This window comes from Bufo bufo, chromosome 9 (genome assembly GCF_905171765.1).
Source record: "Bufo bufo chromosome 9, aBufBuf1.1, whole genome shotgun sequence".
Classification (NCBI taxonomy): Eukaryota; Metazoa; Chordata; class Amphibia; order Anura; family Bufonidae; genus Bufo; species Bufo bufo.
Window position 1 is genome coordinate 41,908,291 of NC_053397.1, and position 14,958 is coordinate 41,923,248.

The 14,958-nt window shown below is 44.1% G+C and overlaps 1 protein-coding gene across 1 annotated transcript in view; it reads right to left on the bottom strand.

The window, feature by feature from the left end:
* The window catches only part of ERC2 (ELKS/RAB6-interacting/CAST family member 2), a 944,454-nt gene that overhangs the window by 734,238 nt on the left and 195,258 nt on the right, over window positions 1–14,958 (bottom strand). The window contains exon 4 of the mRNA XM_040408024.1: window positions 334–408. Coding sequence (XP_040263958.1) covers window positions 334–408 — 75 coding nt within the window. The remainder of the gene's footprint in view (window positions 1–333; window positions 409–14,958) is intronic.

The following is a 14,958-nucleotide window of genomic DNA, read 5'->3' on the forward strand; positions in this document are numbered from 1 at the left end:
TGTTCACACGTGGCAGAAAAATAGAGAGAACACGTGCACTCTTCAGTGGTGGACACAGAACAGGTGATGAATTGAAGATGCATGTTATGGAGGAAAGCAGGGGATGACATGTACACCATGGTAGATGATCAGTTACTGAAGAACATATGGCATTTAAAGGACGTGATGATGTACAATAAAGCAACCTATGTATGATGAAACTATCTATGTGTTCAGCAGGGGATGACAGGTAAGTGTTCACTCCGAATGCTACAGATTATGTGAAATCATGTGATGGATATGGAGAAGACGTGATCATTGCACCTACAGGACAGAATCTAGGGCAACACTTACCTTCATCTCGATGACCGTCTGCAGAGCTTTGGTCTTGGCCGATTCGGACTGGAGTTGATTCCGTCTGTGCAGCTCCTGCGGAGGAACACGATAGAAATAAGCCTGGCGACTCATACTTTCATTCTTTTAATGGGATCATAAAATAAATGAAAGATTTAAAAATATATATATATATATATATCAGGCTGCCAAAGCGAAGCTAAGAGTCTACAGGTACATGAGTCGGCAGCAGTCACTGTCTTGTGTTACAGCCAATGCATGAATTAATGCTGGAAGCGTCGTCAATTATTAATGTTCACCATTGCCAAGGTAGCGAGCTAAGTCTTAATAATAACAGCGCGGCGCAGCGGTTCTCCTATGTCATTCACTTATTTTTCAATGAATAATCGAGAAAACAGAAAGAAACGCTATTTAAAGCTGTGGCCAAGGTCAATGGCGTTAGTATGAAGCAGGAGCGTAGCTATAGGGAGTCACGTGGGATATACATGCTGTCATCACTGAAGGCAGGTACACACCGAGCGAAGAGGCAGCGCTGGAACGGAGGGGGGGTTCCTTTATTATTTTATCCCCTACATGGGCAACTTTGTTGAGAACTTTAATAAGGTTTTCAGGGTCTTCTATATTGATGGCTTCAGAAAAGGTCATCACTATCTGATCGGTGGGGGCCAACTCCTGGCACTCCCACAGATCAGCTGTTTGACGAGGCCTAGGTGCTCCTGTGAGAGCTGCAGCCTCCTCACAGCTTACCAAGCACAGCGCCGTCCATTGTATAGTGGCACTGCTTGGTACTGCAGCTCAGGCCCAATCACTTGAATGGGAAGGAGATACAACTAGGCCACGTGACCGATGAATGTGAAGTCACTGTATTAGGAGGAGGCAACCATGGCCTCTTCAAACAGCTGACTGGTGGATGTGCCAGAAGATGGACCCCCCACAAATTAGATATTGATCACCAATATAAAAGACCCGGTAAACCCCTTTAAATTGAAGGTTTGGGGGGGTTCACATCAGCGTTTTCAATTCCGTTATAGCTTTTCGTTATAACGTGCTTATAACTGAAAATAACGGAATTGTAAGATGGAATTCAAAGCGGAAACCTTTGGAGGCATTCTGTTTCGATCCGTCATAATAGAGTTCTAGGGCCAAAAATAACTGTTGCATCTGGTTTCCGTTCTTCTCTTGGACTGAACGAAAGTCCTTCTTTTCCGTCCAGGATAACGGAAACCAGAGGGAACCGTTCTTTCTGGCCATAGTACTCTATTATGACGGATCAAAACAGAATGCCTCTAAAGGTTTCCATCTTCAACTCCATCTCACAATTCTGTTATTTTCCATTATATCGGAAAGCTATAACGGAATTGAAAACGCCGATGTGAACTCCCCCTTACTTATATCAGTAAGGTATCTCAAAACGCATTGGGAACACAGCCTTAGCAAACGTAAGCTGAAATGAGGTCACTGTGTCAAGGAACCTCCTTTGAAACACAAGACACCTGGATAAATGGATAACTACGACGGATTTAGAGTTGACTAATGTACATCACCAGTAAAGTAAATCAGTCTTTCCACCCTATGAGACCAATATGTCGATGAAAAAAAAAAAAACACCTTGTAGGTTAAACAGAGAAAGCTATGGTAGGTGGCAAAGATTATGGCCTGCTTCAATGGAGTGGTCTCCAGAGCTGTGCCAAAGTACTACCCCTGCTACCCAATACTTTCCTGTGCATCTTATTGGTTCCATCTGCGACTGACTGACTCAAAGTCCTCCACCTTGTGTTTCATCTGGTGAAGCGGCGCATACTTTAGGGCTCTCCAGAGATTGGATTTCAGAGCTCTCAGCACATCGATGATGTGTGGAATTTCGGATTGTCCGAGCTCAGACACTGATCTCTTGTTCGAAGGACTGGAAGTCAAACGAACACAAACAGCTTCTGCCAGTCCACTTACAAGTTTCCAAATGTCACTCTAATTAGCGAGATGTGCAACGGTGATGGAGAAATCACTAAGAAAATAACCATGTGGATGGAACATCAGCATCAGAGCGGCTAGTCACTTTTCTAAATGTTGGGATTTTGCTGCTTAAAGGGGTATTCCCATCTGGGACATTGATGGCAAATCACTAGGATATGCATCAATGTCAAATAGGTAAGGGTCCTATCTCCATAACGGGGACTCCGAAGTGAATGAGAACACAACATGAATGCGTGGCGTGCTCTCCATTCACCCGATATTTGACTCCTGAAAACAGCTCTCTCGGTTATTTTCAGAAGTGCCATAGAGGTGAATGGAGAGTAAGCCTTTTAAAACTGTGAAAAGTGGGTGGCCAAATATACGTTGCTGTTCTCCCTTCACTTTGTGGGCCCGGTTCTGGCGACAGAAGCAGGTCGCAAAGGTGGGACAGGCACCTATTTGAGATTGGTGGCATATCCTAACGATATGCCAATGACCCAGATGGGAATACCCTTTAAGCCTCATTCACACATCAGTGGCCATGCTCAAATCCGTGAAAAGGTGGTCTGTGGTGCCTCCATGAAGATGTCTGTGAAGGATCCGTGTGTCGATTTTCTTGCTGTCCGTGTGTCATCCGTGTTTCATGGACACTGTGCAGCTGAGAAATCATTTTCAAAGCATCATTAATTTTCAATGGGTCCTGAAAAAAAATCTGACATTGAGCTGTCCGATTTTTTTCAGGACCCATTGAAAATTAATGGGTACAGAACTGGTCCAGATCTGTTCTGCAAAAAACGGAACAGATCAGGAAAGAAACAACGGACGTGTGAATGGACCCTTAAAGTGAGGTGATTTCTGGCCTATCTGAGAGCAGCACATGACAGAGGGAGATGTGATATATATGTTTATACAATTTGGAGTACGATTTCAAAGGAATAACCAGAGTAAATCCCGAAAGGACTCCTTGGAGAGTCAGTAAGAGTCCTGATTACCCCGCCCACAAGAAATGATTGACAGCTCTCCCGGTATCAGTGTGTGCACACAGAAGATTGTCAATCATGGTAAGGTAATAAGGACTCTCAATGTCAATCATCCTGTGTCGGTGGGGTAACCAGGACTCTCACTGACTCTCCTAGGAGTCACTGTTTTAAATGATAAGACCTCATCTTCTCTCCCTCTATCATATACTGTCCTCAGACAGGGCAGCAGACATCATCTGGCAGGTTCATTTTAAGAGTTGACACATTCCTACAGCCAACTTTCAAGACTTGAGTCTTACAGTAACAGGATAACTCTCAGAAAGAGAACACCGTCACAGCTATTCAGCTACGGTATCTCTCAAAATCTAAAGCTCAGATTTATTAGCTCAAAAACGTCTTGGATCCGAGAAGCTAAATCTGGCCACAGTGATTAGAATATACTGAAGGGAACAAGGAGCCGGCATTATCTTTGTATTGCATTATTCTCCTGTGAAGATGCAACAAAAATCTTGAGATCATTGGAGTTCAAAATGCTATTCTAATGGTTAAATTGTAAGAGCGCACAATTTGAAGTCCATGTTTCACCGTATAATTATTAAATAAGGTGCATTATTGTAAGTGTATTCAGTTACCTTACCATATAATACTGAAATAATGATGACGCCACCGTTTTACCCAAGGACAGATAAAAAAAGACCATTTTTGCTCGCTGTTCTTGATGCATTCAGTGGCTGGGTGCTTCTATCCAGTGATTTGAACTACGGCAACATACTTAAGGGGGTTTTCCCATTTCAGGCATTGATGTCATATTGGTAACATATGCCATCAATGTCAAATAGGTGCAGGTCCCACCCAAGTCCTAGGTCCAGAAAGGGGCCCCTTGAAGTGAAGGAGAGCACAGGCGTGTGCCATTCACTGCTATGGGAGTTCTGAAAATTACATGTTTTTTTGGAAGTCCCATTATGGTAAATGGAGAACGCATTGCACAAGCGTGGCCACCGCTCCATTCATCGTGCTCAGCTCTTTTCAGGACGCCCACAGCAGTGGATGGAGGGTGGCCGCACTTACGCAGTGCTTCTCCTTCACTTCGGGTAGGGCTTTTCTGAAGAGAGGAGCGGATCCCAGAGGTGACAGTGACGTGATATCCTAGCAATATGCCATTACTGTCCGAGACGGTAGTACCCCTTTAATCTCTCTCCTGGCAGAAGTGGGCATAGATAGAGGGAGCACCTTGTGGGTGCCATCCCTTTCCCATACCCGTGCTGCAGTATTCTAAACAGGCTAAAAAGTAAAGAATAACCTGCAGGATGGTGCAACACTGCACGGCTGTTAGGCACAGAGGACCACTAAGCTGTAGGCTTTCCATAAGATTTGTAGTTATACCATGGTAGAGCAAATCTCCATCTAGTCCTGGCTTAATACTTATTCTATACCTCTAAAGTACTAAGTGCCTATTACATACTCATCAATCTCCGGTTAAATAATGTCTTATTTTATTCTTAGATTGACCTACACTTCTTCCGGCTGATGAATGCTGCACTCCCTCCTCTGTTTGAGAACCCCAACACAATACAGGACTTACTGGTGGAAATGATTCCATCAATATTTCAGCATCTCTTGGTTGTAACAAGGCCACATCACATTAGGTGTGGACTGCACATGTTGCATATTTAATGTCATTGATGAATTTGTCCTATAAAATATTACATTACAGCACAAGCAAAGTGCACAGCGCAAAGGGCACGGAGAGCCAGACTGTAAAATAATGTGACCTGTGGTCACGTAGTCAAGATTTAAAAGGAATCTGTCACCGACTATCATCTACAGTAATACATGGGTAGTACTGAGCTGAGGAGTCCAGATCACTATTTTTTATTCTCCTACTGCACCCTATTCTGCTGTCAGCACTCAGAGCCGAGTTGAAATACTGTATTTTTCGGCCTATAAGACGGAATTATTTGGGGGGGAAATGTCAGTGCGTCTTATCAGTTGAATACTAATGACTGGACAAAATCAGATCCATAGGTTTACATATCTTGAGGGACATTTATAGACCCCTGTATGACAGAAAACTGCCTTCAAAAAGTTTGGCAGATGCCTGCTTGTGCAAACATTTGTGTCTTTTTTTTTTTTTTCTTGGGGGGGGCGGGGTTGCACCTCAATTGACACTTTTCAAAAACATGGAAATATTTGGGCATTGTTAGGAGAAGTGCTGGAGGTGTGGCAGAGAAAGGAGAAGCGCATCATGGGTTTGGTTGGATGCAGCAACAGGAAGTGCCACATACAGCATGGAAACCAAGCAGAGTGATTGGTTTACATAAAAGAAAACGGGTCAGGAGAGTCCAAATTGAAAACGAAAAAGCAGCATGTCAATTGTCAGTCTTAAATGTCCTCCTTTGCTTGTTTTTCCAACAAGCCTTGTAGACACAAATCTAACATAGGACAGAGAAATTGAAACGAAACACAAAAGCTGAATCCACAACAAATTCACCACGTCTGAACATGCCCTAAGGATAAGTTCCCACACAATGGACATGTAGAATTACATAGGTCCTATAGGTAAATTTTTCAACATGGATATATATGTATATATTGTGACACAGTGAGAGGTTTGGTCTGGGAAAACAGGTATTTTCCTCCCAGCATGTGCTGCTAGGCTGATTTACAGCCAGGTGAGGTCAAATATCAGAACGGATTTTTAATGCCGGACCGGGTTTTGGCTGCACCTGGCTGTCCTTAAATAGGCAGCTGGGCTCAGAAGCCATGTCTCTTTGTTGGGATCTGAGAGCCTTGTGTCTGGATGAAGGCTTGCTACCTGTTTGGCGTGAGAAAACAGGTTGGTGCTGCTATCAGCAAGGACTCTTTGAGGCAGAATTGACGCATGGTGTGAATTACCACCAACACCGCAAGGTGACTTTTTGTTTGAATATGTTTTTATGTTTTGTCACTTGCCTAAAGTGTGAATAAAACACTGAACTGTTTAATCCAAAGAATATACTGTGTCCGCTAATCCTGTCTACCAGAGCGAGTCCCCACAAATATATATATATATATATATATACATATACAGTTGTAAGAAAAAGTATATGAACCCTTTGGAATGATATGGATTTCTGCACAAATTGGCCATAAAATGTGATCTGATCTTCATCTAAGTCACAACAATAGACAATCACAGTCTGCTTAAACTAATAACACACAAAGAATTAAATGTTACCATGTTTTTATTGAACACACCATGTAAACATTCACAGTGCAGGTGGAAAAAGTATGTGAACCCTTGGATTTAATAACTGGTTGAACCTCCTTTGGCAGCAATAACTTCAACCAAACGTTTCCTGTAGTTGCAGATCAGATGTGCACAGCGGTCAGGAGTAATTCTTGACCATTTGTCACGAGGGTATTAAGAGCCACGTCTGACTCCGTTTTACCCGGGGTCAGGAAGTCGCAGCGGGTGGCTGCGCGCTCTATATCTAAAGATCACGTTGTTTCTTAGTGATTGTTTTCTGTGTTTGCCTTGCTATCCTTTTTGTCTCACTCAGGGATCCGTAGCTTCTCCTCCTCAGCTGTTTCTTGTCTGCCACTCCCAACCTCCTTATATTCTCCCCTCACACTTCTCTAGTTGCCAGTTATAGAGCTTCCTGCCTGGACATCTATACTGACCCACTGGAGTTGTGAATCCTGGTTGTCGTTCCAGAGTGCTTCCCTCCGGATCCCTGTGGGGCTTCTTGTTGTCTCCTGTTGTCGCCCACCTGGGATTATATGTTGAGTCTGTGTTGTCTGTCCTCCCCTTGGTGTTTTCCCTTAGAGCTAGTGGTGCGGACTAGTGTTCCCACCGCCCTGTTCACTATCTAGGGCTCAGCTTAGGGAAAGCCAGGGCTTTAGGCACGTGATCGGCGTACGGGTGAGGAACCCGTCTAGGGACGTCAGGGCAGCCAGGTGCCAGCCGCAAGGTGAGTCAGGGGTCACCATCTTCCCTCTCACTTGGGCAGGGCCCTCCTCGTTCCCTCCCTCTGTGTCACGTATGTGATAGTCACGCCGACCGTGATACCATTCCTCTTTACAGAACTGTTTCAGTTCAGCAATATTCTTGGGATGTTGGGTGTGAATCGCTTTCTTGAGGTCATGCCACAGCATCTCAATCGGGTTGAGGTCAGGACTCTGACTGGGCCACTCCAGAAGGCGTATTTTCTTCTGTTTAAGCCATTCTGTTGTTGATTTACTTCTATGCTTTGGGTCGTTGTCCTGTTGCAAAACCCATCTTCTGCTGAGCTTCAGCTGGTGGACAGATGGCCTTAAGTTCTCCTGCAAAATGTCTTGATAAACTTGGGAATTCATTTTTCCTTCGATGATAGCAATCCGTCCAGGCCCTGATGCAGCCCCAAACCATGATGCCCCCACCACCATACTTCACAGTTGGGATGAGGTTTTGATGTTGGTGTGCTGTGCCTCTTTTTCTCCACACATGGTGTTGTGTATTTCTTCTAAACAACTCAACTTTGGTTTCATTTGTCCACAGAATATTTTGCCAGTACTGCTGTGGAACATCCAGGTGCTCTTGTGCAAACTGTAAACGTGCAGCAATGTTTTTTTTGGACAGCAGTGGCTTCCTCTGTGGTATCCTCCCATGAAATCCATTCTTGTTTAGTGTCTTATGTATCATAGATTCGCTAACAGGGATGTTAGCATATGCCAGAGACTTTTGTAAGTCTTTAGCTGACACTCTAGGATTCTTCTTCACCTCATTGAGCAGTCTGCGCTGTGCTCTTGCAGTCATCTTTACAGGACGGCCACTCCTAGGGAGAGTAGCAGCAGTGCTGAACTTTCTCCATTTATAGACAATTTGTCTTACTGTGGACTGATGAACAGCAAGGCTTTCGGAGATACTTTTATAACCCTTTCCAGCTTTATGCAAGTCAGCAATTCTTAATCGTAGGTCTTCTGAGAGCTCTTTTGTGCGAGGCATCATTCACATCAGACAATGCTTCTTGTGAAAAGCAAACCCAGAACTGGTGTGTGCTTTTTATAGTGCAGGGCAGCTGTAACCAACACCTCCAATCTCATCTCATTGATTGGACTCCAGTTGGCTGACACCTCACTCCAATTAGCTCTTGGAGATGTCATTAATCTAGGGGTTCACATACTTTTTCCACCTGCACTGTGAATGTTTACATGGTGTGTTCAATAAAAACATGGTAACATTTAATTCTTTGTGAGTTATTAGTTTAAGCAGACTGTGATTGTCTATTGTTGTGACTTAGATGAAGATCAGATCACATTTTATGATCAATTTGTGCAGAAATCCATATCATTCCAAAGGGTTCACATACTTTTTCTTGCAACTGTATATATATATATATACACACACACACACACCATATCTGTCCTGTCAGACACACTTTTTTCCCTCAAAAGTAATACATTAGGACCAGGGTGCAGTGAATACAGCACTCCTTGTGCTGGCTCTACTCACCACTCCCAGGTCTTCTTCTGCCAGTGCTGTGCTTTGACCTGCACATAGCATGAGGACGTAGGCACGCTCTGTGACCTCAGGCTGTGCGACATCGGGTCAGAGCACAGTAATGCAGGAAGAGGGCTAGATCTCAGGAGTGGCGATGTCAGAGCAGAGGTAAGTTGATTTATTTTTTGGAGTCTGATCTGAGGGCTAATTGGGGGTCGGAAATTGGGTCTAATTAACATTGGGGGTGTGATCTGAGGTCCGATTGGGGGTCTGATTAACAGTGGGGGTCTGAGCTGAGGTGGAATTAACATTGGGGGTCTGATCTGAGGTTTGATTAGCATTGGAGGTGATGAAAAATATTTCACCTGCCGGAGAAGGCCGCCGCTAGTGTGAAAGTAGCCTAAAATTTAGTTGTCTTATAGGGTAACAAAATATGGTATATATATATAGGCAGGCAGTACGACGATGCCTAAAACATCTAAAGTAAAACACAACAATAGAGTGTTACCAGCATAATCACAGATAAAGCAACCATCCTCCTCACACAGCGCTGGTCCCTATATATCCAACACACAGACAGAAATAACCTGCTATTAAAAAAACATACAATTCATAAATTAGAATGCAGGTGCAACGTGACTTTACTTTTCTATTTGGAGCCGCTGGATTGTGTATTGCAGGATATGTTGAGTTTACTAAAAGCTGCAGAACATGTGTGTTTATGTCTGGGATATTACCAAGACAATTATTTCCCCACAATATGGTGGTACTGCACATTGGTGGTGGTTACATAACTAGCCCCATCAATATTAAGTGGCAGAAACATAGGACATTGCTCTTCCACTTAGTAGCACGGAGCCGCCACTGGGAATCAGCTCAGACGTAACGTTATAAAGAACAGATGCAAAACCACAGAATCCTCCTGACAATGTAACTGCAGCATACAAGTATCCTACGAATAGGGAGCGGGAAGCATTTTTATTCTACTATTCTAATGGATTGCAAGACATTAATTTCTCTCTGTACATTTTTGTGCAAAAATAAAAAAAAAAAAATAAAAAAAAACATTTCAGAAAGATTGTTCTAGCATATACATGTAAACCAATAGAAGAGGGGTTCTAAAGCAATGGTATGCTGATATTTTCTGGAATGCACGTTGCCACGGATGCTGGCCCATCTGGATGAAACAGCATCAGGGTGGATTCACATGTGGCGTGAGAATCAATGTCTGCAACGTTAATTGTTAAACAAAGACATAAGGAAAATTGCTGAGGATTGGGTGGCGGATTTTGGTGCGTATGTTCTGCAGAAACGCCCATAAATCCGAACGGAAATTTACGTGGATCTTATGTGCGTTCCTCTCTGGTTGGTTCCAGGTCCTCTGCTACTGGGTGGTGAGAACCTGTGAAGAATCCCCCTCTATGTTAGCAAAAAAAAAAAAGGGGGTAGCAAATTGGCCCAAGGGTCAAGAAAATGGGGAGAAAGAAACGCCAGGCTCTTCTGCCCTGGGTGGTAAATGCAGGAACCAGTTTGGAAGCCTGGTCTGATATATGCTACCAGCCCCCTAACCTCTATGTGCACCACTGAGTATAGCATTCATGAAGGCCATAGCTAAGACAGTAGCAAAACAGACTGGGTTTAGGTTACGTTCTAAATAGTCAGATATACACGTGAAATAAAATTACCGTAATTACGGTAATTCTTATTAAGAAAATGTTATGGTCAGGTCTTTACCTACATACATGAATTCTTTTGTCAGAGGACACAAAACATCAAGGACATCAATTTCCCATATATAGAAATGCAATGTACCGTACTAAAGTGATTTAGAATGATTTTTTTTTTATGTTTTGTTTTTGAGGTTTCGGCATATGCATTCCCACCAAAAGTTGAGTAGATTTTCCTAATGTCTTCCCCATATGTGAAAAATCTGGCCACGATTAATCATGTTAGACTCGGATACGTTGATATATGGATGCAGAAAAACACATTTACGCCGATGGGCTGAAGTCCCTGAGTCCATCTGAATTCAAGAGAGGAGCAGCCAAACATCATGTTATAATCCGGAACAAGTATCTCTTGAATTAAAGGGACTTTATACTGAAATATTACTCCTAAAAACAAAATGCTCTGCGTCTGCTACTACTCAAAAGAAGACTGTCGCCAGTCGTATGATATATACATTTAGTGATGTTGTAGTTATGACAGTTGCAGGAGAATTCCACCTTAAAAGAAAATTAAAGGAAACCCATCACCAGGAAAGGCAGTTACACAGTACATTGTAGGTCTAGCTCAACTGAATGTAATGATACCTTTCACTAACTGATCTGTTGCATTGGTCTGGAGAAAAAGTACTTTGAATCCATATGCAAATTAGCAGTTGGGTGCACTGAGGGTGGATGCAAGGCACTCTGCGCACCCTTGCTTCTCCTGCTTCCTCTGACAGACCCTTCTTCTTCTTGACAGGGCCAGGTTCCTGCACAGTCATTTTACCTGGCCCGATCCTTCAAGGTGAGGGAGCGATGGCAGAGAAAGCAGGAGCAGTAAGGGTCCACAGTGTGGCTTGAGACACCTTGTTTGCACTTAAGTGTTCATTTGCATATGGATTAAAAGTACCGCTAAGTAGATCCCTACGTGAAAGGTATCATTACATTCAGCCAAGCTAGCCCTACAAGGTACTGTGCCTGGTTATTCAATGAATTTCTTGGTGACAGATTCCCTTTAAAATTCCTAACACAAAAACATTACTTTCTTGTTCATAGTTGGAGTTATTTATTATGATAAGGAGAAGGATTGCGCTGCAAGGGAAGATTCTTTTCTGTTATTTCTTTCCCCTTATAAACGTGACAGTCTTCGGTTAAAAGGACCACATGCAAACGATAACTTTCAATAATGGTATGGAAATCTGAAATGCAGTAAGAGAACGCACTATGGTGTAGTATGCTAGGAACACCTGTCGCATCGGGTGAATGCAATATACTCACAAGACTCCACTAGTGAGACGCATGGAAAGTGACCTCGTTGATGTATTCAGCAGAAAAGCTCTGTCAATGTTTCAGGCATGAATCAGAAGACGTCGATTCGGGAGATCTTGATTAAAACCGTAATCCAGACAGTGAGGTGGATTACAGTTTTAGCTGATAAATTTTGTAAACTGGGACTAATTAAAACGTAACCTTTACTAGGTCATTTAAAATATTGTTTCACACTTAGTGGGAGACGACAGTAACAGTAAATTACCTCCACTATATCACATTACAGTATATATGGTCATAGAAAAAATGCAAAAAGGGTAGATCTCACCTCGTCCGAGCTGGATCCACATCCGTGGAGGTAGGTCCTGGCAGTTAGTGGTGCCTATGACCGGTGTGACCAGGGTGCTTGTGTTGTATTGGCATTACATCCACTCCTACGCCACCCTATAATGGCTTTCCTGCCTGTCTAGGGGTAGGGGGCTGTAAAGTGGACCTGCCTACCACACATGGAGCACCCGCCCCGACAGGGGCGACCCCACACCGAACCTTTCCCTCGGGTATGGGTCTAGTGTTCTATAAAGCCCTAATTACAATGCCCTACATGCCATGTTTCTGTCTTTCTTGACATCATCAGGGGCTTCACATATGTTTTCAAGGACAAATAGAGATCAAGGTGGTTTTAGCCTCGTATCATCACACGGGATAGTGGGTAATTCTTATCCTCTCTGTATCATGGGAAGTGTCCCATGTCAGTCTGTGTCTCACCACAAATAACAATGATTGTCCTTGAATACATATGTGAAGCCCCTGATGATGTCAAGAAAGACAGAAACATGGCATGTAGGGCATTGTAATTAGGGCTTTATAGAACACTAGACCCATACCCCAGGGAAAGGTTCGGTGTGGGGTCGCCCCTGTCGGGGCGGGTGCTCCATGTGTGGTAGGCAGGTCCATTTTACAGCCCCCTACCCCTAGACAGGCAGGAAAGCCATTATAGGGTGGCGTAGGAGTGGATGTAATGCCAATACAACACAAGCACCCTGGTCACACCGGTCATAGGCACCACTAACTGCCAGGACCTACCTCCACGGATGTGGATCCAGCTCGGACGAGGTGAGATCTACCCTTTTTGCATTTTTTCTATGACCATATATAATGTGATATAGTGGAGGTAATTTACTGTTACTGTCGTCTCCCACTAAGTGTGAAACAATATTTTAAATGACCTAGTAAAGGTTACGTTTTAATTAGTCCCAGTTTACAAAATTTATCAGCTATATTTGGGTGTAATCACATACCACTGCACATACACCAATAGCGGTGGTATAATTAATTTTAGGATTACAGTTTTAATCAAGATCTCCCGAATCGACGTCTCCTGATTCATGCCTGTTCCATTGACAGAGCTTTTCTGCTGAATACATCAACGAGGTCTCTTTCCATGCGTCTCACTAGTGGAGTCTTGTGAGTATATTGCATTCACCCGATGCGACAGGTGTTCCTAGCATACTACACCATAGTGCGTTCTCTTACTGCATTTCAGATTTCCATACCATTATTGAAAGTTATCGTTTGCATGTGGTCCTTTTAACCGAAGACTGTCACGTTTATAAGGGCAAAGAAATAACAGAAAAGAATCTTCCCTTGCAGCGCAATCCTTCTCCTTATCATTATTTCATGGACTTTTCACCCACTTTGTCCTAGGATTTGCAGCGCTTGAGGAGACTAATATCCTATACAGAGACTCTACTTTTTATTTTGAAAGTAGTTATTCATTACATTTTATCCTGCTCATTTCCACCAGGACTCAAGACTACATTGTGCAGATATCAACCTTTTCTATGAACGGACACAGTGGTAACCAAATAGTAGACTGTGTGCAGTCTTGCCAGATGTCATCCGTGTACTGCCCAAATCCGTGCGTTCTATTCTTGTCCGTTTTGAGGTCAAGAACAGTCGTTTCTAGTAGAAAAGTGCAGAATGCACACGGCTGGTATCCATACTTTGTGGATCCGTGGACGGAGGACTGCAAAACAGATACGGTTGGCCACCAGAGAAAACAAGGCCACCTGGTCTCTGGGCAAGAAGCAGTACTTACTTACGCGGCATTATAAATATCTAAGGCACTTCTGAGTCAACTGACCCCCATACATTGCGGGTGCCATAAAGAATACATCCTGCGGCACTGTCTATATAGAAAAACTAGCAGAAGGACCCGGCTTCTCACGGGTATATTTCATCTATTTCATTTAATGTTTGTGTGTGTCGGTAAAAGATATCAACACTATCCACTATAAACAGTGACATCTACAGTACCCCGCCCCTTTAACAGTGACCTCCACAGGGGCTTGCCCCCTTAACAGTAACATTCACAGCGCCCTCCCCTTTAACAGTGACCTCCACAGTACCCCGTCTCATTAACAGTGATTTACACAATAACCCGCCCCCTTACCAGTGACCTCCACAGAGCTCAGTTCCCTTAAATTGTGAACTCCACAACACCCCGCCCCCTTAACAGTGACCTCTACAGCGCCCTGCCCCTTAACACTGACCTCCATAGCGGACCGTCCCCTTAACTGTGACGTCCACCATTCGCTGCCCCCTTAACAGAGACCTCCACAGCGCTCGCCCCTTTAACAGTGACCTCCACAACATCCCGCCCCCTTAACAGGGACCTCCACAGCAGCCCACCCCTTTAACAGTGACCTCCACAGCAGCCTGCCCCTTTAACAGTGACCTCCACAGCGGCCCACCCCTTTAACAGTGACCTCCACAGCGGCTGCCCCTTTATTAGTGACCTCCACAGCAGCCCGCCCCTTTAACAGTGACCTCCACAGCAGCCACCCCTTTATTAGTGACCTCCATAGTACCCCATCTCCTTAACACTGATTTCCACAACACCTTGTCCTCTTAACAGTTGCCTCTACAGCAATCTGCCCCTTAACACTGACCTCCATAGCAGACCGTCCCCTTAACTGTGACCGCCACAGCAGCCTGCCCCTAGGGTGGCCAGAGGTCCGGTTTTAGGCCGGACAGTCCGGCTTTCAGACTCCCTGTCCTCAGTCTGGCGCAGGGCCTGGATGGAAACAAGGATGTCCTTTTGAACAGCTCACTCTCAGACAGCAGCACTGTGCTGTCTGAGCGTGAGCTGCAGGGAGCAAGTAACCCTCCCTCCCACCCCTGCAGCTGACAGAAGTTGATATTCACCTTCATTTTTTCAAACCCCCTCGGCTGCGGAGTGGGAGGGTGTGTGGTCTAA